Source organism: Canis lupus, chromosome 5, assembly GCF_011100685.1.
Source record: "Canis lupus familiaris isolate Mischka breed German Shepherd chromosome 5, alternate assembly UU_Cfam_GSD_1.0, whole genome shotgun sequence".
Taxonomy (NCBI): Eukaryota; Metazoa; Chordata; class Mammalia; order Carnivora; family Canidae; genus Canis; species Canis lupus.
Window position 1 is genome coordinate 8,247,617 of NC_049226.1, and position 25,139 is coordinate 8,272,755.

A 25,139-nucleotide genomic window follows, 5' to 3' on the forward strand; every position below is an offset into this window, starting at 1 on the left:
ATAAAAGACACAGAGAGGCAGAGACATAGGTAGATGGAGAAGCAGGTTCCCTCAGAGGGAGCCTGATGCGGGACTCGATCCAAGGACCCTGGGATCACGACTTGAGCCGAAGGAAAATGCTCAACCACTGAGCCACCCAGGTGTACTTCAAGCAGCGTATCTGTGTTTTAACAAAAAGAGCCCAGGATTAGGAGCCATGAAGTCTGGCCCCAACACTGACCAGCTGTGCAGCTTTGGGGAAGTCACTCTAGTCTCTAGGCTTCCATTTTCTTTGTGTCAAACACTGTCCATCCTGAACAAGCCAAGGGGGAATCTCTACTTTTATAGAATTCATATTCAAATGGAGATGAGGTAAACAAATAGGATAATTTTATTTTATTTTTTTAAAGATTTATTTATTTATTCATGAGAGACCGAGAGAGAGAGAGGCAGAGATGCAGGCAGAGGGAGAAGCAGGCTCCATGCAGGGAGCCTGATGTGGGGACTCGATCCTGGGTCTCCAGGATCACGCCCTGGGCCCAAGGCAGGCACTAAACCGCTGAGCCATCCAGGGATCCCTAATAGGATAATTTTAGATAATGAATGAGTGATAAAGTAAAACAGGACAATGTGATAGAGCCTGGGGGTAGGGAGGAGATAAGGTGGTCATGGGAGGCTTCTCATGGAGGTGACAGTGAACTGAGATTTGAACAATGAGAAGGAACCAGCCTGTGAAGAGACCAGGGAACATGTATTTGAGACAGAGATGTCAGAATGTTGACGACTCTAATGCAGTAATGAACTAAACACATTTTGGAAACAAAAATGGCCCTTGTGCCTGGAATGTAGTGAGCGAAGAAGAAATAGAAAATGAAATTAAGAGATTTAATTCATTAGTGGCAAATTCACCAACACAGGTATAATTGTGATTATTTTTTTTAAAGATTTTATTTACTCATGAGACACACAGAGCGAGAGAGGTAGAGACACAGGCAGAGGGAGAAGTAGGCTCCATGCAGGGAGCAGGACGCGGGACTCCTGGATCACACCCTGGGCCGAAGGCGGCACTAAACTGCTGAGCCACCCAGGCTGCCCCGGTATAATTGTGATTAAAATATTTAGGACCATATAATGTTTGTCCTTCTCCGATTGACTTATTTCACTCAGGATAATACCCTCCAGTTCCATCCATGTCGAAGCAAATGGTGGGTATTTGTCGTTTCTAATGGCTGAGTAATATTCCATTGTATACATAGACCACATCTTCTTTATCCATTCAGCTTTCTTTATGTTTTTTTTTTAATTTTTATTTATTCATGATAGTCACAGAGAGAGAGAGAGAGAGAGAGAGAGAGGCAGAGACACAGGCAGAGGGAGAAGCAGGCTCCATGCACCGGGAGCCCGATGTGGGATTCGATCCCAGGTCTCCAGGATCGCGCCCTGGGCCAAAGGCAGGCGCTAAACCGCTGCGCCACCCAGGGATCCCTCCATTCATCTTTCGATGGACACCAAGACTCCTTCCACAGTTTGGCTATTGTGGACATTGCTGCTATAAACATCGGGGTGCAGGTGTCCCGGTGTTTCACTGCATCTGTATCTTTGGGGTAAATCCCCAGCAGTGAAATTGCTGGGTCGTAGGGTAGCTCTATTTTTAACTCTTTGAGGAACCTCCACACAGTTTCCCAGAGTGGCTGCACCAGTTCACATTCCCACCAACAGTGCAGGAGGGTTCCCCTTTCTCCACATCCTCTCCAACATTTGTGGTTTCCTGCTTTGTTAATTTTCCCCATTCTCACTGGTGTGAGGTGGTCTCATTGTGGTTCTGATTTGTATTTCCCTGATGGCAAGTGATGCAGAGCATTTTCTCATGTGCGTGTTGGCCATGTCTGTGTCTTCCTCTGTGAGATTTCTGTTCATGTCTTTTGCCCATTTCATGATTGGATTGTTTGTTTCTTTGCTGTTGAGTTTAATAAGTTCTTTATAGATTTTGGAAACTAGCCCTTTATCTGATACGTCATTTGCAAATATATTCTCCCATTCTGTAGGTTGTCTTTTAGTTTTGTTGACGGTATCTTTTGCTTTGCAAAAGCTTTTTATCTTGATGAAGTCCCAATAGTTCATTTTTGCTTTTGTTTCTCTTGCCTTCATGAATGAATCTTGCAAGTTACCGTGGCCAAGTTCAAAAAGGATGTTGCCTGTGTTCTCCTCTAGGATTTTGATGGAATCTTGTCTCACGTTAAGATCTTTCATCCATTTTGAGTTTATGTTTGTGTATGGTGCAAGAGAGTGGTCTAGTTTCATTCTTCTGCATGTGGATGTCCAATTTTCCCAGCACCATTTATTGAAGAGACTGTCTTTTTTCCAGTGGATAGTCTTTCCTCCTTTGTTGAATATTAGTTGACCATAAAATAGTGAAAGGGAATAAAGGGGAAAGGAGAAAAAATGAGTGGGAAATATCAGAAAGGGAGACAGAACATGAAAGACTCCTAACCCTGGGAAACGAACTAGGGGTGGTGGAAGGGGAGGTGGGCGGGGGGGTGGGGTTGGGGTGACTGGGTGATGGGCACTGAGGGGGGCACTTGACGGGATGAGCACTGGGTGTTATTCTATATGTTGGCAAATTGAACACCAATAAAAATAATTTATAAAATTCAAAAAATAAAAAAAATTTAAAAATTAAATATTTAGGTCAGCAGCTGAGCGCCTAACTTCGGCCCAGGGAGTGTTTCTGAGGTCCCAGGATCAAGTCCCACGTCGGGCTCCCTGCATGGAGCCTGCTTCTCCCTCTGCCTGTGTCTCTGCCTCTCGCTGTGTCTCTCATGAATAAATAAAATATTTAAAAAAATATATTTGTAAGGTCAGAAATGCAGTTGTTAAGAAGTCCTGGCTCAAGGAAAGGACGAACTCCTAGGAAGCCTCAGCCTCCAAGAGGACCTATTAGAATATCAGACAGCAGAGTGCAGCGGACCTTTACAGCAACACCACAGGGCTTCACTCGGCTCATAGGCATTTATCTGTTGATCATTTTTTAGTTCCTTTTGTTTGGAAACATTAGAAGGCCCTGCACTGTCCCATCTAATAGCCACTAGCTATATGGAGATATTTACATTTGAATTACTTAGAATTAGATAAAATAAAAATTCAGTTCCTCGGTCATGTGGCCAGGTTTCAAATGCTTGATAGCCTCATATGGCTAGTGGCTATCACACTGGACAGCACAGACATGTGGATCATTACTACGATCACAGAAAGTTTAACTATGTTAGATAACTAGGTTATTACTGGCAAGACTTCATCTGTCAATAAGGATTAATCCTCCAGTCTTCTTGAGGAATCTCAAAACTTCTCCCAAATTTCAGGCCTTATGATAGATGAGATATTCTAAAAACAGGTCAGCTAAGAACACCTGACATTCTGGCTGCAAAATTAAAAACATCCATTTGGTTATACTGCTGCTCTCTGAATAAAATTTTCAGAAATGCAAAATGTGGGAGCATGAGTCTATAGAATGGTTAAGTGGACACTGAAGCTTAAGTTCTAAGAGTGATTGCTTGTTTCTAGAGCCTTGGACTTTCAATGTGATGTTTAAGGCACAGGAGACAAGCCCTTGGGGCTTGTGCAAGGTGAAGGATTAGAAGAGAGGATTTCCCTTAGGGCCAAGATCTCTAAGGTCCACAACCTCAACAAAAGGGCCAACTATTAAAAACAAAACAAAAGCTCTCCCACTATAGGAGACTAAGATATTTAGGAAGGTTATTTGCTGGGGCACCTGGGTAGCTCAGTGGTTGAGCACCTGCCTTTGGCTCAGGTCGTGATCCTGGGGTCCTGGGATTGAGTCCCGCATTGGGCTCCTCGCAGGGAGCCTGCTTCTCCCTCTGCCGATGTCTCTGCCTCTCTCTCTCTGTGTCTCTCATGAATAAATAAAATACTTTAAAAAAATTAGGAAGTCTAATATTGGGACGCCTGGATGGCTCAATAGTTTAAGCATGTGCCTTCAGCTCGGGTCATGATCTTGGGGTCCTGAGACAGAGCCCCTTGGTGGAGGGAGGTCCCTGCTCAGCGGGGAGCCTGCTTTTTCCTCTCCCTTTGTGTGCTTGCACCTCCCCCCAAATAAATAATCTTTTTTTTAAAAAAAGAATGTTATTCATTATATTAACTGATTTAAAAGGGGGGAAAAACAAATCATCTCAGTAGATGGGGACATTGTAGACTAAATTTAAAACACATGCATGATAAGTAAAACTCTTAACGAGGAACAGAAAACTTACAACTTGTTAAAGAAAATTTGTACCATACCAAAGATTGATAACAAATATCACATTTAATGGAGAAAAGTTGGAAGCATTCCTTTTAAAAGCATAAATGAAACAAAGATAGTTGCTATTGTCACCTTCAACATACTGGCTGGTGGTCCTAGGCAGCACAGAAAGACAAGGAACTAAAGTTTTTTGTTTTGCAAATTATATGATTGTCTTTACAGAAACCCAACAAAGTCTGTGGTTTTTTAAGTAATTCAGCAGGTTGCTAAATATTAGATCAATATGTAAAGTAATTATGATCCTTTCTACCAGTAATAGATAAAAAATATAAAAGTACCTTTTACAGTGGCAACAGAAAATATCAAGTACTAAGGAATAAATCTAATACAAGTTACTAATTATAAAACTTTACATTTAAAGATATCAATAGGGTAGCCCCGGTGGCCCAGCGGTTTAGCGCCGCCTTCAGCCCGGGGTGTGATCCTGGAGACCTGGGATCAAGTCCCACATCAGGCTCCCTGCAGAGCCTGCTTCTCCCTCTGCCTGTGTCTCTGCCTCTCTCTCTCTCTCTCTCTCTGTCATGAATAAATAAATAAAATCTAAAAAAAATAAAAAAATAAAGATATCAATAATGAAGACCTAGCATTTTTATGGAGAAAGATTCATTATAAAAGACCAATTCTTCCCAAATTAATCTCTCATCTAACACCGATGAAAATACTAATAGGTATCAGAAATAGGGATCAAAACTTCTTAAAAACCATAGTTAAGTGAGCCAGTGTGTCACTGATGCAAGGATACACAAACAGAAGAGACCCCCCCACGTGTGACAATATAATGGCAGCAGTGACATCACAACTGGTGGGAGGAAAGGATGGATGACTAGTAGTTAGTAAAGAATGGCAATTCAAATGGGAAAACAAATTGGACCTTTGACTTAGAAACCAAGAACAACAACATAATCAAACCCAAGCAAAACATCCTGCTGGGTTAAAGACCTAAATGGGAAATAACTCCAGAAGAAATTACAGGAATGGGGAAGGATTTCCCAAATAAGACAAAAGCACAGATTATAGTAAGAGGTAAAAGCTTTTATATTAAAAAAATAAAGCTGTTTTTTAAAAAATTTGTATATATATATATTTTAAGACTCCTAAAAACATACTCAGCTTTATTTTTTAAAGATTTTATTTATTCATGAGAGACAGAGAGAGGCAGAGACACAGGCAGAGGGAGAAGCAGGCTCCATGCAGGGAGCCCGATGCGGGGACTCTAGGATCACGCCCTGGGCCGAAGGCAGGCACTAAACTGCTGAACCACCCAGGGATCCCCCATACATAGCTTGAATATGCAGGAATAATGCCTGGGATTTGCTTCAAAGGGATCTGGTGGGGAGGGAACTGGAGTTATTGCTGATAGAAGCTTAGCTGAGTTGGTAACTATTGAAGCTGGGTGATGGGTATACGAGGAATTCATCAGATTTTTCTCTTCCCCTTTGGTATATGATATACATAGAATTTTTCATAAAAAAAGGCTAAAAAGAGAAAAAGAATATGGCAATAGATACAATTTTCACCCACCAGATCAGCAAACATTTTACAATCTGATGATTAAGTGTTAGAACATGAAAAAGTGGGAAATCCTATACACAAATGGTAGGAATATAAATTGACAAAACCAGTTTGGAAGCAAAGTTGGTATTTTCTACCCAAACTGAAGATGTGTATTTACTACCCAGCTGTTCCTCATCTAGGCTAAATCCTAGAAAATCTCGCTCATGGAAACATGTACAAAAATATTCATGGAAACATGTAGAAATTATTCATAAGCTCATTCACTTTGATAGCAACAAATGGGAAACAACTAAATGTCCATTTGCAAAAGAATGTGGCTAAGGGGACGCCTGGGTCGTCAGTAATTTAGTGCCTGCCTTTGGCCGGGGGGCGTGATCCTGGAGTCCCGGGATCCAGTCCCAGGTCGGGCTCCCTGCATGGAGCCCGCTTCTCTCTCTCTCTCTCTCTCTCATAAATAATCTTAAAAAAAAAAAAAAAAAAAAGAATGTGGCTAAATAGTGGTCTGTTTACATACCGGAACAAAAGTGAATTTCCTGGCGTTATATATGTCCACATCGATAAATCTTGTTATGTCGTAAATGAAACAAATTTGTAGAATACAATTATAATGCCATTTACATACAGCACAAAACCATGTAAAGATAAACATGTTGTCAGGGATGTATAAATGAAAAGCTATCAGTGATAAAATTAAAAATTCAGAATGCTGATTAAATCTCAGGAGAGAAGGGAGAGAAGGGGATTAAAGGCACACAAAGGCAGCACCATCAGGATTGCAAGGTTTTGCTTGCTTCTTAAGCTGCGTGGAAGATACATGAGTGAACATTATAATTTTTTTGTATGTAATGAAATAATCCATAATTGAAACATTTTTTTTCATAATATATACAAATGTCGACTCATGTTTTACACCTGAAACTAATGTTAATATGTTAATTATATCTCAAATAGATCTCTCTGTGAAAGGAGGGAACATGGCAGGGGGAAGTGAGAGAAGAGGCATACAACTACAGATTGGGGAAAAAGTTCATCTTGGTTCAACAACAGACTTATTGAGAGCAGACGAATGAAACTTTGTCCTACAAGGTACACAATCATTGGCCAGAAGAAAGCTGCTGAGCTCTCTTAGTACAGAGGTAAAGAAGCTTGTAGAAGCCTGACTTCTAGTCAGACATTTGATGGGGCCCCCGTGAGTCAAAGCATCGGTGGGTCGGCTCCTAACCCAGGGCTAGGGGCTGAGCTTTTCCTTTTCTTCACCCCACCTGCTCCCTGCCCACATCCTAATTCAGGATGCTTTCTAGGTCTGTGATACACACGGAATAGAAATAAATACAGTACGGTGCTGAGTGCATCTTTCATGTAGCCTTGTGAAGTGAACAATGTCACCAGGAAAGAGAAGGGCAGTAGTGTGTGAAGGACTTGGTACCTGTTACATTATCCTAATGCCAAGCAACTGGTGAAACCATCCCTGCTGAAGCATGCAGTGTAGGCTTCTAAGTCATGAAAGAACCAGGTGAGTCACCTCTTCAGGGGGGGATGTATCTTTATAGCAGCCAATTCTAGGGGAAGAAGATGTAGGTACGTGCCAGGCGTCATGTGTCCAGTTAGACAAGAGGCAAAAGACTGGTGATCATCTTGGTATCTGGACCTCCTGCCACCTACTATTTTTGGCTTCCCCATGGCCTTCCTGGGGAGTCCCCAGTTTCCTCACGCCTTCCTGGGGGAGTCCCCTGCTTCCCCATGACCTTCCTGGGGGAGTCCCCAGCTTCCCCATGACCTTCCTGGGGAGCCCACAGTAAGGGGTGTCTGATGGGCAATCTGACCCCAGGATCACATATAAAGTGCTACAAACTCTGTTTCCTTACACCTCGTCACATCTGCTGGAATCCAAGACCCTGTGGGGCCCTGAGCTCTCTAACTCGATTTCCAGCTTCACTCCAACTTTCTGGGTTCCGTGGTGATGTAAGAAATGTCAGCTGATGGTCTGCAGGTCTGAAAGAGCAAACAGAATCACAGGGCTTGTCACCCTTCCCAAATCCCAGCATCTATTTCCCCCAGTAGGCCTTGCCTCTTCTACCTTTTCATCTATTTTACTTCCAAACCGATTGTAATGTAATGCCCACCCCCACCCCCAGATACACAGTTCTTTTCTATTATTTTGCACCATTTTGCCTTACTAAGAGCCAGTGTCCCTCCTGGCATTTTCCTGGCTCTGGGTGGACATCAACCTGACTTCCGTGAGAGAAACCTAATAGTAATACTTATAATGATAACAGCTGATATTAATTGAGAACTTGGTATGTGGAAGGCTTTGCCTGTTATGAGTACTTTACAGGTGCAGGGCCTGATCTGATCACTTGTATAGAGAATATACTTATTTAGGTACCATTTTACCAATGGGGAAATCCACATACAAAGGGGTCAAATGACTTCCACAAGTAACAGCCTTTTCCAGAGCCTGCATTCTGAGCTACTGGACTACAGTGGCTGTGTCCCTAAAGCCAAAGTAGATCAGCTGCTGTGGCCGAGCCACTTTTCCTTTCTCCTTCCTCCCCAATAGCTTACAGCGCATGACAGCTTCCTTGACTTGGTGAAAGCCACCATCGGGTCCCCGGCCGTCCACGAAGTACATGAACCGGAGCTCAGCAGGGTAGGCAGCTCTGGTGAGGCCTGACATCAGGGGGATGGTGCGGCCCTCTGCCCCAGGGGCCTCACTCAGGGCCTGTAGCATCTGGTACTTGCACCATGGGTCCTGCAGGAAGCCCGGGGTGATGAGCAGTACGCGGCAGTGACTGCTGCTCAGTGCGTGGCACAGCTCTGACACGATGGCGCCGCCTGGGGTCGAATCCCGAAGCTGTAGGAAGCAGCGCAGGCTGGCCGCGCTGCCCTCCAGGTAGGAGACCAGCTCCTGGGCGGCCACCAGGTCCTCCTCACTGTGGCACACACACACATCATAGTCCTTGCTCCAGCGGCCACTACTGCCACTGCTGCTGCTGGCACCCACGTATGTTGATGGGGAGTTGGGAGACACAGCTGAGCTGAGGCCCAGGGGTGGGGGGTTGTCCTTGGACCTGGGCTGTGAAACATCACTGGAGGTACTTTCTGTAGAGTCGGACAGCTTCTTGGAGGTCTTCGACAGGACCTGCCTGAACCAGTCTGTGGAGACAGAAACACTGCTTGGGCCGGGTATTCTTACCAGATTGCGTCCTCATGGCCTTGCACAGAGGACCCCACCCAGGCAGGCCCACCCATCTCCCCACACTGGCAAACCATGCCACCTTACTCTCTCAGAGACCTACTGCTCTGCTATTTTGTACATGCTTCAGGACTTGCCTTAAAGGCTCCATTATCTTTAAAGGTTTGCAGAAGTCATAAAAACTCTGGCTGTTTTATGAGTCATGAGAATGCAATATATAAGCATACTGGCTATAGTTAATAATACTGTATTCCATATTACAAAGCTGTCAAGAGAGGAAACCTTAAAAGTTCTCACTACAAGAAAAAAAAAGTTCTTTATAGTAATGGACGTTAACTAAATCTTGTGGTGATCATTTCACAGTATGTACAAATACTGAATGAATCATTATATTGTACCCCTGAAACTAATATAATGTTGTTTGTGAATTATACTTCAATAACTAAATAAACAAAACACCTTTGGTATAACAACAATATTCGGCGGGGGGTGGGGGGGGGCGGAGAGGAAAGGAAATAAGTCTGACTTTCACCAGCCTGATTAGGAAAGATGTCTTTGCCCTATTCCAGAGGCTTATTCTGCCCAGAACTTCCAGCTAGTGCTGACTAACCAGCCATCTGCTAGTCGGTAAGTAGAGCCGTGTTAAGCTGGTAAGGATCAATCAGTTCCCAAACCCACTTTCTGCAGTGAGGGGAGGTGGATTTAGATTAAGGTGGGCTACCCGTTATGGGAGGGAAAGAGGAGAGGGACTGGCATCCATTTGGCCCTGAGAAATCCCAGATTGTTTCTGAATGATAAAACAAAAGCATGGAAGAGGGTTACTGCTCAGAGCTCCCGAAGAGCAGAGAGCCTAGTGATTCAGCCTGTACTTTAGAGCCAGGCATAGATCTCATTATGAACCTGCAGCCTGCAGCTCTATGTCTTCCATTTCCTCATCTGTAACAGGTTCATTTTAATTGTTGAGGGGGCAGCTGGGTAGCTCAGCGGTTGAGCATCTGCCTTCGGCTCAGCTTGTGATCCCGAGGTCCTGGGATCGAGTCCTGCATCGCGCTCCCTGCATGGAGCCTGCTTCTCCCTCTGGCTGTCTCTGCCTCTCTCTGTGTGTCTGTCATGAACAAATGAATAAAATCTTAAAAAACAAAAATGTTGTTGAAGGATAACTGAAACAATGCAGTGTCTGGTATACAGTGAGTATCCCTCAGCTTCCCCAGCTTTTGGTAAGGTCACAGAGTTCAGTGTTCTGGAGGTTGATTTTTCTCACTCTGCTTCGCTCCCTCCTCTGAACGGTTCTGAAGGACTTAGATGACAAGAAACATAATGCCACGTGCTCAGCACCCAGGTTTCCATGTTGGGAAAATTAGCGGAGCGCACACGGAAGAGCTGTGGGCCCAAAGGACTGAAGGTTCTGGTGCGTGCCTCTCCCCTCGCTCACCACGAACACCTGGGCTCTGAGGTCAAGGCCAGCGCCCACCATCGTCGGCCTCCCTGCACCTCCTGCCGCGTTAGGGCCGGGCAGCCCTGCCTCGTCGCCCACAGGAACACGGAGGAGTTCGCCCATCGCCCATCGCCACGAACAAGAGCGGAGGGAGGAGGAGTCTGCTTCCACTCACCAGCCACCTTGCCCACAGGCTTCCTGGACCGGGAGCGAGGAGCTGGGAAGGAGGTTGACGATGCCATAGTGCTGGGCTCAAAACTGGCCCCATGAGACCAGGCATTGGTAAAGCGAGAGAAGGGAGGGGACTCAGGTCTTGACCTTAGGGAACAGCCATCCTGGAAGAGACGGAGAGAGGGGATCACAAAAGGTGTCCTTACCTTACTCTGTCCCAGCGCGTGGGCCCGAGATGTTCTCGCCCGGGGCCCGACAGAGGCTCGGCCTCCCTCCCTACCCGTCCCACCTCTGCACGGCGGCAGGTCTGGGAGCTCAGCGAGGGAGGGCAGCTGCGCGAGGGACGCTGCGCTAGGGACGCGCCGCCGCCGCCGCACCTGGCCGGCGCACCTGGGGCTCGGGGGCGGGGCAGCCGGCCGGAAGCTCTGGACGCGCACTTCCGGGGCGGGAGGACGGGGAAGAGGGCGGCCGGCGCCGCCGCACGGCGAGGGGGCTCTGGAGCCGCCCCGAGGACCCCCCGGGAATCGCCCGGAGGACACACCCCGCACCTGCAGGCGGAGAAGCGGCCACACCGAAGTCGGCGCGCGGAGAACCGGCCCCAGAGCGCCGGGCTGCGGAGGTGAGGCGGGCGGGGGTCTGCGAGGTGTTGCGGCCCGCCCGGAGGCCTGAAGGCCGGAGCACTCGGCTGCGGTAGAGCCCCGCGGGCGCGGCGCTGCTCCCGGAGGGAGGGCAGAGGAGGGACGCGGGCGTGCGAGGGGCGCCTGGGCATGGCCGCGTTCGCCGAGCGGAGACTCCCGTCCGGGAACAGAGGCCGGCCGCGGCAGGGCAGCAGCCCCGGGCAGCTCCGCGGGGCCAGGCTGCGCAGCCCGCTTACCGCCCCCCCCCCCCACACACACGGCGGCCCCTCGGCCAGAACCCCTCCCTACACGAACCCCTGCCCTCGCCGCGCCTACTGACGTGGTGGTGCCCCGCGGCCTTCAGCGCTCGTGGAAGGAGCATCAGGTCTCTAACAGGCGCACCAGAGCACACCTGCTTAAAACTCACCAGAGCCTCTGCAGACGCCTGGTGTGAAGGGAGCGGCAGCCGAAACGCAGCCGCGCGGTGCACCCCGCACACACCAGACACACTAACCAGAAGCCAGGCCGCGCGCGGGCCCTACACGACCTCTCCTTCACGAGGCCGTCGCTTTCAGGAGCAGGAAACAACTGGCTTTTTCTAACAACGGAGAAGAAGGCGGAGACTCAGACAAAAATGCAAACACAGAGGAATTTATACCAAGAGAAAGGACAAAATAAGGCCATGGCCAAAATAAGAAAAACAGAAGTAAGGATGTCTGATAGAATCTAAATGAGAATTTAGAGGAGCACTCGTAAGGATGCTGTGTGGACTTGAGATGGCAGTCGAAGGCTTCACGGAGACCAATGTGGCACAGATAAGACAGGATTGTTGAGAGATAAAAGAGTTGCCAATAAATGAGGTTGGAAACAGGAGGGATGCAATGAACAACAGGATGAAAGAAGCAAAGGAACAAATTATTGACACAGAAGATAAAGTAACAGAAGGTAAGCAAACTGAACAAAAAAAAAAAAAAGGGATTACGCAAAACAAGGGTAGACTTAGGGAACTCAGTGACTCCATCAAATAACACACGAGAACATTCGTATTCTAGGGATCCCAGAGGGAGAAGAGAGAGAAAAGGTGGCAGAAAATTTGAAGAAATAATAGCTGAAAACTTCCCTAATCTGAGGAAGGAAACAGATATCCAGATCCAAGACTCGGAGAACCCCAACAAAGTCAACAAAGGCAGATCCACACCACAACATATTATCATTAAACTGGCAAAATATGGTAATAAGGGGGAAAAAAAATCTTAAAAGCAGCAAGACAAAAGGAGATGGTTACTTACAAGGGAAAACCCGTAAGTCTAGTCGCAGATTTTTAGCATAAACTCTCCAAACCAGAAGGCATGATATATTCAAAGAGCTGGGTGGAAAAATTCTCCAGTCACAAATACTCTATCCAGGATAGCAAAACTATCCTTCAAAGTAGAAGGAGAAATAGTTTCCCAAACAAACAAGGACTTCCTGTGTCAATGCTGAAATTGGAGGACAAATAATTATGTACTCAGATAGACAGATGCTGGGTAATAGAGAGCACATGCAAGAAACCTTGGGAGACTTTTCTTCTAGTCTACCTTCCCCTCAATAGTTCCTCCATCCACCTATCCATCGGCCCATTGAAACACCCCTCTCTCCCTCCTTTCCCTTTTCCCTTAGCCATCAGCTCAGGGAGGTAGTGTCACATAATGAAGTCTACAGACTACAAGCAGAATGCCTGGCTTCTCACCTCTTAACTGTGTTCTTTGGTAAGCTACTTAATCTTGCTAAGCTTTGGCTTCTCTGTCCTTGAAATGGAAATAAAACTAGATTCTCAGGACACCTGGATGGCTCAGCGGTTGAAGGCCTGCCTTCGGCTCAGGGCATGATCCTGGTATTCCAGGATCGAGATCCACATTGGGCTCCCTGCATGGAGCCTGCTGCTCTCTCTGCCTGTGTCTCTCATGAATAAAATAAAAAATAAAATAAAACTAGGACTTCACAGCTTTATTGTGAACATAATTTATGTAAAATGCTAATGATTCATGGCATATAATGTTCAGAAAATAGTATGGGTTAGTATGTATTTTAAATAATCGAGAGATTGGAGGGATATATTATGTTCATGGTTTAGAAGACTCGTAATTTTGCCCAAACTAATCTTAAGATCAGTGTTGTCCAAATTATGGAATTTTTTTTTGTAGGGGGGGTGGGGATCGTCAAACTGCTTCTGAATTTATATGGAAATGAGAGGACCAAGCATCTCTTCAATGGGCAAATTATGTTTCCTTCCCACCACAATGACCAAGATGTCCCTGTTGGTGGAGTCTCTTTCAGCTTAGGTTTCTGAGAGGACACTATGTGGAGCAGAGCCCTCCCTCCTCTGAGATTGGAGTCTCAGTGTTTCAGTAACATTCCTGACATGAAAAGCTGGTCAAGACTTGGCTCCAGAGCTGGAGCAGTGGGCAGAGAGTTGCTTTCTCACTCTGACCTATCCACAGAGGTCAAAACAGACCGCAGGGAACTCACAGGAAAACAACTTATTTTGTGAAAAACATAAATTCTCAAATTGAAAGAATGTTATTTAATGTTGAGGATGATTCTCTATTCACTGCTAAATGCTATACACCTTTATGCCAAGCCAGTGACAATCAGATGTGTTACTGATGATTCATGAAACTGTATCAAAGTTCAAAAAAAAAGGAGAACTTAAACCACTGCAGCAAGGGGACAGAAAGAAGAAGTGCAGTGGGCACAGGATCCAGAGACAACTTGAAAGAGAAGAGCAGTTGGCTGCTAGGCCAGCCAAGGGGACCTGAAACATGGAACATTGGCATGTATGTGTTTCTTTTCCCACCTCCTATTCTTTGGGTTTCAGACAGCCTGAGTGGTACGCTGAAGTTAAGGCAGTGCCCGATAACCATCGATTTTGAAATCCTTTTCCAGGTCTAGGGTGGCTGTCCCTCAGCATCTTCATTTCAGCCATTCCAGATGTCCTTTCTTATCCCCCAGCAATAGACATAATGTTTCTGGGTTTTTATATTTTTTAAATATTTTGTCAATTTTGCTTTAATTTTCAAAATTCATTATTTGGCTTTGATAGACTTACAAACTGGAGAATCGTTTGATACTCTTAATGTAGTTTAAAGATTAGAAGTTAACATCATACTCTTAACAGATGTAGGTTAAAAGTTTCAGTTTCTCATTTTATGGTGTGACTTGCCCATTTGGCCATACATAGATGCTGGTTTTTGGTAATTGCCTTTTTCATCACTTGGTTAAGAAGCAATCCAGTTGCCCGAAGGCATATCCCACTGTAAGTGGGTTGGTATAAGCCCTTGTGACTAATGGTATGGAAAAGTTTAAATACAGGAAAAAACAGCATCTTTGACATAGGATAATTGAGCAAGATGGCAGATAAATTCCATTAACCCTCTACACTGTCTACTTGAAGCTATGAGTTATCACACCAAATATGCTTTAACCTTTACAAGATTTAGTACTAGTCATATACTGGGATGGAGGACATGTCATTGTCAAACAGAAGACTGATCCTGAATCTCCAAATGGAAGGTCTAATCACTAGTTCTGTTTAGCCTTGGATTCGTTGTGTGGCCTTAGGTCTAGTCCCTTTTCCTTATGTTTTTAAAAACTTCATAAAGGGATCCCTGGGTGGCTCAGCAGTGGAGCATCTGCCTTTTGGCCGAGGGCGGGGGCAGGGTGGGGGGTGAACCCGGGATCCAGGATCAAGTCCCACATTGGGCTCCCTGCAAGGAGCCTGCTTCTCCTTCTGCCTGGGTCTCTGCCTCTCTCTCTCTGTGTGTCTCTCATGAATAAATAAAATCTTAAAAAAAAAAACTTCATAAAGTAAAATGACATATACCTAAACACCTACTTATTATTTTTTTTTTTTTTTAGATTTATTTATGAGAGAGAGAGAGAGGCAGAGACACAGGAGGAGGGAGAAGCAGGCTCCATGTCGGGAGCCCGATGTGGGACTCGATCCCGGGACTCCAGGACCGACGCCCTGGGCCAAAGGCAGGCGCCAAACCGCTGAGCCACCCAGGGATCCCCCATAAACACCTACTTTGTAGATAATTACAAAGGCTTGATAGAAAACTAGTAAAAGGGAAGCCCTGATGGCTCAGTGGTTTGGCGCCACCTTCAGCCCGGGGTGTGGTCCTGGAGACCTGGGATCAAGTCCCACGTCGGGCTCCCTCCATCAAGCCTGCTTCTCCCTCTGCCTGTGTCTCTGCCTTTCTCTCCTGTGTCTCTCATGAATAAATAAATAAATAATCTTTAAAAATAATAATAAAAAAAAGAAAACTAGTAAAAGCATCTTTAAAAAAAAGCAACAGCATGATACCTTTAATGTTTTTTAGAATGCTTTTGCAGTATTATATGTAGGAATATATTATGTGAGGGAAATATTACAAAGTTTCACTGTACAAAACACAAAGTGTATTAAGTATTATCCAATACCTAACAGGGGTCCAATATCTATTCTACAGGGAAAGTACTGAAACCTATGAAGACATACAATTTTAGAATAAGTATCTTATATAATTCATATTACATTTCTGTTAAGCTGGAATCACTGTCTGGTGGACAAGATAACAGTCCCATAAAGATGTCCACATCCTAATCCTTAGAACCAGTGTATATGCTACCTTCCATGGCAAAAATAGATTTTGCAGATGAGATTAAGGATCTCTCTCTCTTTTTTTCCCCCAAAGATTGTATTTACTTATTCATGAGAGACACAGAGAGAGAGGCAGAGACACAGGCAGAGGGAGAAGAAAGTTCCATGCAGGGAGCCTGATGTGGGACTCCAGAATCATGCCCTGAACCAACAGCAGGCGCTAAACCACTGAGCCACCCAGGGATCCCCAGGATTAAGGATCTTGAGATGTGAAGAATATCCTGGATTATCAGAGAGGGCTCAATGTAATCCTCCTTTTAAGAGGAAGGCAGGAGGGTCAGGGTGAGAGAAGTGACAACAGAGGTTGTGGGGCCATGAGCAGGGAATGCAGACAGCCTCTAGAAGCTGGAAAAGGCAAGTACATTGATTCTTCTCTAGAGCATTCAGAAGGAACATAGCCCTACTGATCCATTTTAGACTTCTGACTGCCACAACTGTAAACTAATAAATGTCATATTAAGCCACTATGTCTTTGGTGATTTGTTACAGAAGCAGTATTAAACTATTAAACTATCTTTGTAGGTCATGCTAGTGAACTGAAGAAGCATTGAATCTGAGTGCTAAAGGCTGGTCTCTTTAAAGATTTAAAAATTGTTTGAAATAGTTTTTCAGGGAACCCTGGGTGGCGCAGCGGTTTAGCGCCTGCCTTTGGCCCAGGACGCGATCCTGGAGACCCGGGATCGAATCCCACGTCGGGCTCCCGGTGCATGGAGCCTGCTTCTCCCTCTGCCTATGTCTCTCTGCCTCTCTCTCTCTCTGTGTGACTATCATAAATAAATAAAAAATTTAAAAAAATTACGACAAAATTAAAAAAAAATAGTTTTTCACTTCTTTGGTCAATAAATTATCCTTACACTTGATTTTGACTTTAAGAAGGTTAAGTTTGGGGCAGCCCCGGTGGTGCAGTGGTTTGGTGCAGCCTGCAGCCCGGGGCGTGATCCTGGAGACTCAGGATTGAGTCCCGCATCGGGCTCCCTGCATGGAACCTGCTTCTCCTCTGCCTGTGTCTCTGCCTCTCTCTCTCTCGCTCTGTGTCTCTCATGAATGAATAAAATAAAAAATCTTAAAAAAAAAAAATGGGGATCCCTGGGTGGTGCAGCGGTTTGGCGCCTGCCTTTGGCCCAGGGCGCGATCCTGGAGACCCAGGATCGAATCCCACGTCGGGCTCCCAGTGCATGGAGCCTGCTTCTCCCTCTGCCTGTGTCTCTGCCTCTCTCTCTCTCTCTGTATGACTATCATAAATAAATTAAAAAAAAAAAAAGAATATTTAAAAAAAAAAAAGAAGAAGAAGGTTAAGTTTGGGGCAGCCCCGGTGGCACAGCGGTTTAGCGCCGCCTGCAGCCTGGGGTGTGACCCTGGAGACCCGGGATCGAGTCCCACATCGGGCTTCCTGCATGGAGCCTGCTTCTCCCTCTGCCTGTGTCTCTGCCCCCCCCCCTCTCTCTCTCTCTGAATAAAATAAATAAATAAATCTAAAAAAAAAAGGTTAAGTTTGCTTCTCAAACATTTGCTAAAATACTTGTTGGGCAGGATTGTTAGGACTTGCCGAGCAGTGTCACTTACAATGCTCAGTTTATTTGTTAATAACTTGATAGATACAATACTGTGTTTTAAGAGTGGTCTGCAGACTAGTAGACAAGCCCTAGGGTGGCCCCCCATGTTCGCACCTGCAAGTGTGGGCCAGACTCATAACTTGTAACCAATTGAATATGGCAAAGATTATGGAATGTCTCTCACCTGGTTACATTACTGTATACAGGAGGTGTATGTGTGTATATGCATTTATATGTATATATACATACACTGCATGTATTTATTTACTACATAAGATGTGAACATGTGGAGTGCCTGGCTGGCTCAGTCGGTTGAACGTATGATTCTTGAACTTGGAGTCCTGAATTTGAGCCACACATTGGGTGTAGAGATTACTTAAAATAAAAATGTATTAAAAAAAATGTGTACATGTGAATATAGCATATATATGAATATTGTGTCATACTGACGTATGAACGTGGGTGTGTGTTTAAATTCATCTTAGCAGACTGGAAAGAGATTCATTTACTGACTTTGAACAGATTGCCAGTTGTGTTGTGAGAGGGTCAGTGTCAAGAAATTGCGCAGCTTCTAGAAGCTGCATGATCTCTAGAAGTAACCTCTAGAGGAGAAGTGATCTCCGGCTGACAGCCAGCAAGAAAACACGGAGATTAATTCTGCCAACAGAGAACAACCTATGGAAGCTTGGTAGTAGATTCTTCCCCATTTGGATCCCCAGTGGCACTGTAGCCACAGCTAATACCTGGATTGAGGCCAGGTCAGACCCCAGCAGACGACTCAGCTAAGCTTTGCCTGGGCCCTTGACCCACAGAAACTATGAGATAATAAATAGGTGTTGGTGTATACTGCTGCATTTGTGGTAATTTGTTTTGCAGCCCAGAAAACAAATACAGGGACTAACTGCAGTTATGGTTTAAAATGCCAGTTCCCGTGCCCCGTTCCCAAATCTACTGAAGTAAATCTCTGGGTAAAGCTTGGGAAATTGATTTTTAAACACGCACCCCAGGATTCTGATGTACCTAAAAGATTGGTCTAATGGGTTATGTATGTGGTTCTCAAACCAAGCTGCATATCATTATCACCTAGAGAGCTTTTAAAAAAATACAGATACTCAAAAGATTAGATAGATAGATAGATAGATAGATAGATAGATAGATAGATAGATAGATAGATAGAGATACTCCTGAAAAACCTTATTCAGTATTTCAGAAATGGGGCCTGAGAATCTGTTTTTGAAGAGCTGTCTAGGAAAGTTTGATACAAGGAGCCACTAGTCTCAATTTATATTGTTACTTAACATTTATAAGCAGTGAAATGATTGAAAGCAGCCCAGTAAATCTTGGGATTGAATTTATGAGATAAATTCCAAATGACTGACTCTGCTTATAAAGTGAAATTTAAGATGGGACTCTAGCAGGCAGAAAACAGTCACCGAATTCTGGTTGATTAACTAAAGTCTTATGACCTGTATTAAAATAAATCATGTTCGCTGGCACACATGCTTTCAACACTATATTTTGTAAATCTTGAAGACTTTAAAAATGTCAGAAAGTATATACATCTGCATGTGTGTGTATAACAGCACCTATTTAAAAAAATTTAATTATAGGGACGCCTGGATGGCTCAGTGGTTGGTTGAGCATCTGCCTTTGGATCAGGTCGTGATCCCAGGGGCCTGGGATGGAGCCTCGAATTGGAGCTTCAAATCCCAGGGGCCTGGGATGCTGAGCAGGGAGTCTGCTTCTCCTTCTCCCTCTGCCGTTCCTCCTACTTGTGCTCTCTCCCTCACTCGCTCTGTCAAATAAATAAATCTTAAAAAAAAATTCTCTTTGTTCTGAAACAGAATCATACAAGTACTAAAGCTCATTTTAACTAAAAGGATGCAAATTTGTATTTACTTTGCAGTAGATCTGATGTAGATACACAGCACTGGATGTACTGGAGATTGCGTCAGCAGTAACTTTATGGATGGATATGGTTTACAAATTCTGCATAACCTTTACATTAGTGCCCTGTTGAGCTTACAAAATGACTACTTTTTATACATTTTTTTCTTTTTATACATATTTCTAAAGGGCTTTGGGAGGCATAGTTAGATTTTAAAAAAACCTTAAGATTTTAAAGAAAAACAATGCTGAGAGCTTCCACCACCAGAATAATCAAGACCTATCACATATTGGTGCACAAGTACACAGGGTGGACAGAAGGACAGGGTATCCAAAACAGACTCCCATCCATAGTCTCCTGATTTATGACAAGGCTGACCCTGCCATGCATTGGGGAAAATGGTGCTGCATCAATTTTGATAGGCTTGTGGAAAAAAATAAATCTTAGCCCATATCTCACACCATACAAAAAACTTAATTTCAAATGGATGGTAGATACAAGTGAGAATCACAATAAAGCTTTTGAGGAAAATACAGGAGATTATCTTCCTGACTTTACCTTCTGATTATTTAAAATTGAGAAGTAATTGACATATAACAGTTTCAGGTGCACAATACAATCATCTGATAAATGTATATATATGCTGAGATGATCACCACAGTAAGTCTAGCTAACATCCATCACTACACAGTTACACATTTTTTTCTTGTGATGAGAATAAATCCACTCTGTTAGCAACCTTCAAATATGCAATACAGTTTTGCACTCTAGTCACCATGCTGTAGAATTACATCTCCAGGATTTCTTTATTTTATTTATTTATTTATTTATTTATTTATTTATTTATTTATTTATTTATTTATTTTTGATTTCTTTATTTTATAATGGGAGTTTGTACCTTCTGATCTGACCACCTTCACTCATGCCCACCCACTACCCCGTGGGGTAAGCAAAGGTTTTTTTTTCAACTGATCATAAAAAACACAACCATACAAGGAGGAGGGGGGAAAAGATACATTGGGCAAGATGAAAATGAAGAACTTTTGTACTTTTGTTCATCAAAAGACATCTTCAAAAGAGTGAAAAGGCAATCTCCTGAGAAGAGATTTCAAAAATGCATATCCAATGTTTCATAACCAGAATATTTAAGAACTATTGCAAACCAGTAAGAAAGAGACAATCTACAGAAAAAAATGGGCAGAAGAACACTTGGCAAAAATGATATCCAAATGTCCAATAGACACGAAAAGATGCGGATTCATTAGTCATAAGAGAAATGCAAATTAAAACCTCAGTGCAACAGCACTGCCTACACTAAGCAGAATGGCTACAATGAAAAAAAGAGACAATATCAAGTATTGTTAAGGGTGTTGAGGAATAGGAACTCACTGCTGGTGGGAGTGTAAACTCGTACAACCACTTTGGAAAGCCGTTTGGCACTAAAGTATGCTAAAGCTGAACAGAAACACACCCAGCAATTCCACTGTTAGGAATATACCCAATAGAGCTGCTACATATGTCCACCAAGAGACAGCCACAAGAATCCTCCCAGTACTGTTTAAAAAAAAAAAAAAAAAAACCCAAACTGGAAACAACCCACGTCCATCAACCCAAGTGTCCAGCAGAAAGTAGAAATAAATTGCACAGTGCAAAACTACAAGTCAGTTGAGATAAATGAGCCACTGCTAAGTGCAGTATGGCTGCATCTCACAGGCTGAGACTGAAGTACCCGACACCAAAAGCAGGTACACGAGCCCATATTATCAAAAGTCCGAAACCAAGTACACTTTGATGTGAGAAGCCAGGATAACAGTTCCCCTTAGACGAACGTCATCACTGGAAGTGGACACAGGGCTGCTGGCGAGCCCGTGCTCTTATTGACCCTGGACGCAGGTTGCACAGAAAACGTTCACTGTGTGAAAGCCGGGTAAGCTGCACACTCACGATTGTGCAATTCTCTGAGCGCAGATCGTATTTCAAGATTTTTTTTACAAGGTAAAAGAAATAACTAGACGGGACCTTCTCTGACAGCCACATGCATGGCTCTAGGTGCCCTCTGGCCCGGTAGTTCTCGGGGCTGCCTCCCCGCGTCTTACCAGGGCTGTTGGGATTCCTGATTCACCCGTCCTGGGGGGGGGGGGGGGGGGGGGGACGGTGCTGTCACCCCGGCACCGCTCGGCGCCAGCCCAGACACCCCTCCGTGGGTCGGGAGCCCGACCACAGCCCTGCCCTCGCTGGGCAGGAAGCGCAAGGGATGTGAGGAGGCTGCGGCAGAAACCCCGCCGGGGAACATGGGCCGGGGGCTCCCTGCACGCGCTCCTCGGCGGCCCACAGGCTGGCAGCCGGCTAGGAGAGCCAGGTCGCCCAGGTTCCCTGTTCCGGGGGCAGCGGCAGCAGGTACGGGGGCCACAGAGAGGAGGCGGTCCTCCCCAGGCCCGGGGCAGGCGTGCCGCGGCCGTGCGGCCAGTCCCGCAGGCACCGCCCGGGCGCAGGGTGCCGCGGTCCCTGGGGTCCGCCCCCGCCCCGCAGACACCCCGCCCTTGCCCCCCACCGCGGGCACCCGGCCCCCCGCCCCGCAGACACCCCGCCGCTGCCCCCGCCCTCCCCACCGCGGGCACCCCCTTGCCCCCCGCCCCCGCCCGGGCTCACCTGCGCGTGGGCGGCGGCGACCCCTCCGCGGGGCGGGCGGGCGGGCGGGCGGGGGCTCGGGCTCGGGCTCGGGCTCCCGCGCTGCGGCCGCCGGGGCGAGGGGAAGTCGGCGCGCAGGCCCGGCTGGCGGCCGCCCGGCTCCGCGGCTCCTCCGGAAGCGGCGAGGCGGCCCGGCCCCCGGCCCCTCCTCCCGGGCCCGCACCCTGACCCCGGAGCCGCCCGACGCCGTCCCGGGCCGGGGAGGGAAGCAGTCCCGGGCCGCAGCCCTTGCCTCCTCCTGCCGCCCTGCGAGGCCCGCCGGGCCGCCCGTCTCCGTCCCCGGTGAAGGCGGACCCGGGGCCTGAGCGCCCCGCCGCGGCCCTGCGCTCACCCTGGCTCCACGCGCGCGCGCTCGCTCGCTCTCCAAGAAAGAAGAAAAGAGAGAAAAGAAAAAACTAGAGCTTGAACTCGGCCAAAGGCCACGCGGTGGGTGGTAGCGGCCTCAGGTGCGGGAAGGGAAGCCGCGACTCCCGCGGGGTAGCAGAGCCGCTGGCCAGTCCAGGGGCTCAAGCGCAGGATTTTTTTTCTCCAAAGATGTTACTCATTTACTTGAGAGAGTGAGCGTGCCCGGGGGGAGGGGCAGAGGCCGAGGGCGCAACAGCCGGGCGGGCGCAGGGCTCCATCCCAGCCCGGAGGCAGCCCCTTGACCTGCGGGCTCGCTGCTGCGGGCGTTGTGAAACCCCGGCGGGGCGGGGGCTGGAGGGAATACACGGGGCATTTCCCAAACTTGTTTCACCACAGTAGAAATGGCAGTGGCCCTGAGCAGTGCTCCACCGCCCAGCGGTGTGGAAACCCGGCCGATGTGCCCCAGGATCCTGGGGCGGGGGAGTTATAGGCCCGAGGGAGGGCTCACGCTCTCCCTTGCAATCTGAGTTCCTACTTTTCTCAGCAGCGGGCAGAGCTAAGGAGGGACTAATCCCGGGAGGCAGCGTGGTCGGAGACGGTGCTCGAAGGCTCTGGAGGGAGGCCGCTGGGGTCCACGCGCAGAGCTCATCACTTACTAGCCCTCCGGCCTCGGGGAAGCGTGGAGCCTGCCTACGTCCGCTTTATTCAACGTCAAGTTACGGTGTCTGGTTCCCAGTGTTGCTGTGAGGCGTAGAGGAGATAAATTAGCAAGTCCGAGGGTTCTCTTACCCCTCATCAAACCCACCCCTGCTTTCCCTGCTGGGGCCCGACCTCTGCCGTTCCCCCGCCCACCGTGGGCACCTGGGCTCCTCAAGGCCCCTCTTTTGGAAAGGCTCACTTCTGCAGCTTATGAAGCATTTCTTAAGCCCTTCCCAGCTTTGCTCACCATTCCGGTAGCACCTTGTGTTGCTGGGACTTGAGCCTAGGAGGGTTGGCCCTCCCACTGCCCCCAGAAGTCACCGAAGCCAGGGGTCCGCCTCGGGCCCCAGGGACTCAGGTAGACACTGGCTGGCGCGGTAAGGGACACACAGGCCACAGCCTGCAGCTGGGGCAGAGGTGGAGGAGGCCGGACTCCAACGCTCAGTCTCCTGCGGGAGGCAGACGGCGTGACAGCGCTCTCCCTCAAGCTTGAGGAAAGCCCCGTGCAGGTGCAGAGGCTTCCCGAACGCATTCCTCCTCAGTCCTCTGTGTCGTCTTGAGGTAGATCCAGGGTGAGCGGCCAGGTGAAGGCCCCTCTCCTCCTGCCCCACAGAGGGGGGTGAACACAGGGCAGCCCACGAGGCTAGCTCACAGCCTTCGCCGCAGTTGTCCCTACCCAGGCCCCTGGCAAGTTCCTTCCTGTCTTTCAGCACCGGAGGCTCTTCCTCTTGCTCACCTTGTGGTTCCTGGCTCTTGGCCGCACCCACCCACGGGCTTCTCCAGTTCCCTCACCTCGCAGCGCCCCGCCCGTCCTCCTCCCTCACGCCCGGCATCAGTCAGGCCGGCCTTCTTTTTCATTCTTCTCCCCCAAGACCCCTTTTGAGGGGGAATGAGCATTTTACTAGCTGTCTCTACTCCCACTCACTTCTTCCCAACAACTGTCACCTCAAACCCCACGGGGGGTTTCTTCCAGAAGTGCTGTCCCTGGGGTCCCCACTGACACACTTGGTACTGGCCCAGCCTGTGCGCATGTGTGGCTACTGCTGACCCCTCCTTCTGGGTTCTTGTGACTCCTCACGCTTCTGGCTTTTCTCCTGCCTCTCTAGCCACCTCTTAGGCTTCCTCTCCTTTGGTTCAACCCCTAAATGTGAGAGGGGTCCTGCAGCTTTCCCCCTTGGTCCCCAGCCCCCTACTCTTCTCCCGCTGTGGGGCGATGCCACTCTCTTCCACAGTGTCCATCTCTCGACAGCTCAGATCCTCCTGAGGGGCCACACAATAAGTTCTACTCCCGGTTAGACATCTCCTCCAGGTGTCCTGTGGGCACCCTTGACTCCGCGTGTCCCAGACACCTTATCCCTCGCGCTGCTCCTCCCTGGTGTTCCTTACTCTGTGAAAGGCAAGACGTATAGCTAGTGTCTGAGCCAAAAACCCGAGTCTTACTTGGCCGTCTTTCATCACTGCTGTCACTTCTTAGACGCACATGCTTCTTGCCAGGACGGTGCAGGCCCCCTTGTCCCTGCCATGTGGACTGAAGCGACGGCTCGCATCTGCCCTCCTGCCCTGACATCATAATCTAGTCTCCACAAGGCAGTTGGGGTGATTTTTCTAAAAGGAAAATTGGAGTGTGTCGCTTCCCTGTTGAAAGTGCACAGAATACGCCCCAAGCTCCGCAGATGGCTCTTCAGCCCCCGGCCCTGCCCTGCTTCTTAGTACTCCTCTTCCTTCACCCCGCGACCTTGCTCGGACGAATCACTTACTGTCCCTTGAACCTCACTGACTCTTGGTCCTGGGCGTTTGTACTGGGTTTCCCCACAGCCTGGAATCACTTATTCCCGGCCCTCCGGGGCCTGCACTCCATCTGACCTGGGCAGAGGGGCAGGGCGGAGATAAGAACACTCGAGTGAGGACCTACAGGATGCCTTGCCTGGTTCCCCTAACATGTAGCCCTGGGCCTGGCCAAGGGTTGGAGCTGAAAAAATAGTCCATACACGAATGAACCCTTCCCTTCCCTCCATGGCCAAACCCCTGCAGGAACTCAGGAAGAGGAGGCATTA

At 47.5% G+C, this 25,139-nt stretch overlaps 1 protein-coding gene and 2 long non-coding RNA genes across 14 annotated transcripts; 2 read left to right on the forward strand and 1 right to left on the reverse strand.

Annotated features, from left to right (window-relative positions):
• Nucleotides 1-112: 112 nt before the first annotated feature.
• TIRAP (TIR domain containing adaptor protein) lies at nucleotides 113-25,126 on the reverse strand. 9 transcript variants are annotated; one of them, XR_005359080.1, is made up of 6 exons: nucleotides 23,333-25,126; nucleotides 23,043-23,127; nucleotides 10,619-10,778; nucleotides 8,378-8,968; nucleotides 7,678-7,804; nucleotides 113-160 (listed from the first exon to the last, which is right to left on the reverse strand). XR_005359080.1 is itself a non-coding variant. In XM_038535690.1 (5 exons), exons 3-5 carry the CDS (start codon nucleotides 10,683-10,685, stop codon nucleotides 7,785-7,787), a joined length of 678 nt encoding a protein of 225 aa, XP_038391618.1. In that variant the 5' UTR covers nucleotides 10,686-10,778; nucleotides 23,043-23,127; nucleotides 23,333-25,126; the 3' UTR covers nucleotides 7,338-7,784. The 9 variants fall into 9 exon arrangements, 6 of the variants coding, with proteins under 6 accessions (XP_038391618.1, XP_038391622.1, XP_038391621.1 ...); XR_005359081.1 differs by lacking the exon at nucleotides 113-160 and adding an exon at nucleotides 2,313-2,360; XR_005359079.1 differs by lacking the exon at nucleotides 113-160 and adding an exon at nucleotides 5,448-7,371.
• LOC102153861 lies at nucleotides 5,091-10,100 on the forward strand. 4 transcript variants are annotated; one of them, XR_005359083.1, is made up of 7 exons: nucleotides 5,093-5,320; nucleotides 6,764-6,948; nucleotides 7,102-7,325; nucleotides 8,373-8,462; nucleotides 8,571-8,705; nucleotides 9,578-9,635; nucleotides 9,954-10,100. It is a non-coding gene; the product is annotated as an uncharacterized LOC102153861 (long non-coding RNA). The 4 variants fall into 4 exon arrangements; XR_005359082.1 differs by having other exon boundaries at nucleotides 5,091-5,320; nucleotides 8,373-8,705; XR_005359085.1 differs by lacking the exon at nucleotides 8,571-8,705 and having other exon boundaries at nucleotides 5,094-5,320; nucleotides 9,553-9,635.
• On the forward strand, nucleotides 11,066-12,205 carry LOC119871784. The gene is made up of 2 exons (XR_005359086.1): nucleotides 11,066-11,233; nucleotides 11,807-12,205. It is a non-coding gene; the product is annotated as an uncharacterized LOC119871784 (long non-coding RNA).
• Nucleotides 25,127-25,139: the final 13 nt, after the last annotated feature.

Coding starts and splice junctions, on each gene's coding strand:
- TIRAP (XM_038535690.1), bottom strand. CDS start 10,685: ATGGCATCGTCAACCTCCTTCCCAGCTCCTCGCTCCCGGTCCAGGAAG. Junction 8,969..10,618: donor GCCTGTGGGCAAGGTGGCTG/GTGAGTGGAAGC, acceptor CTGTCTCCACAG/ACTGGTTCAGGCAGGTCCTG. Junction 7,805..8,377: donor CAAGGAAGCTGTCATGCGCT/GTAAGCTATTGG, acceptor TTGCTCTTTCAG/ACCTGCAGACCATCAGCTGA.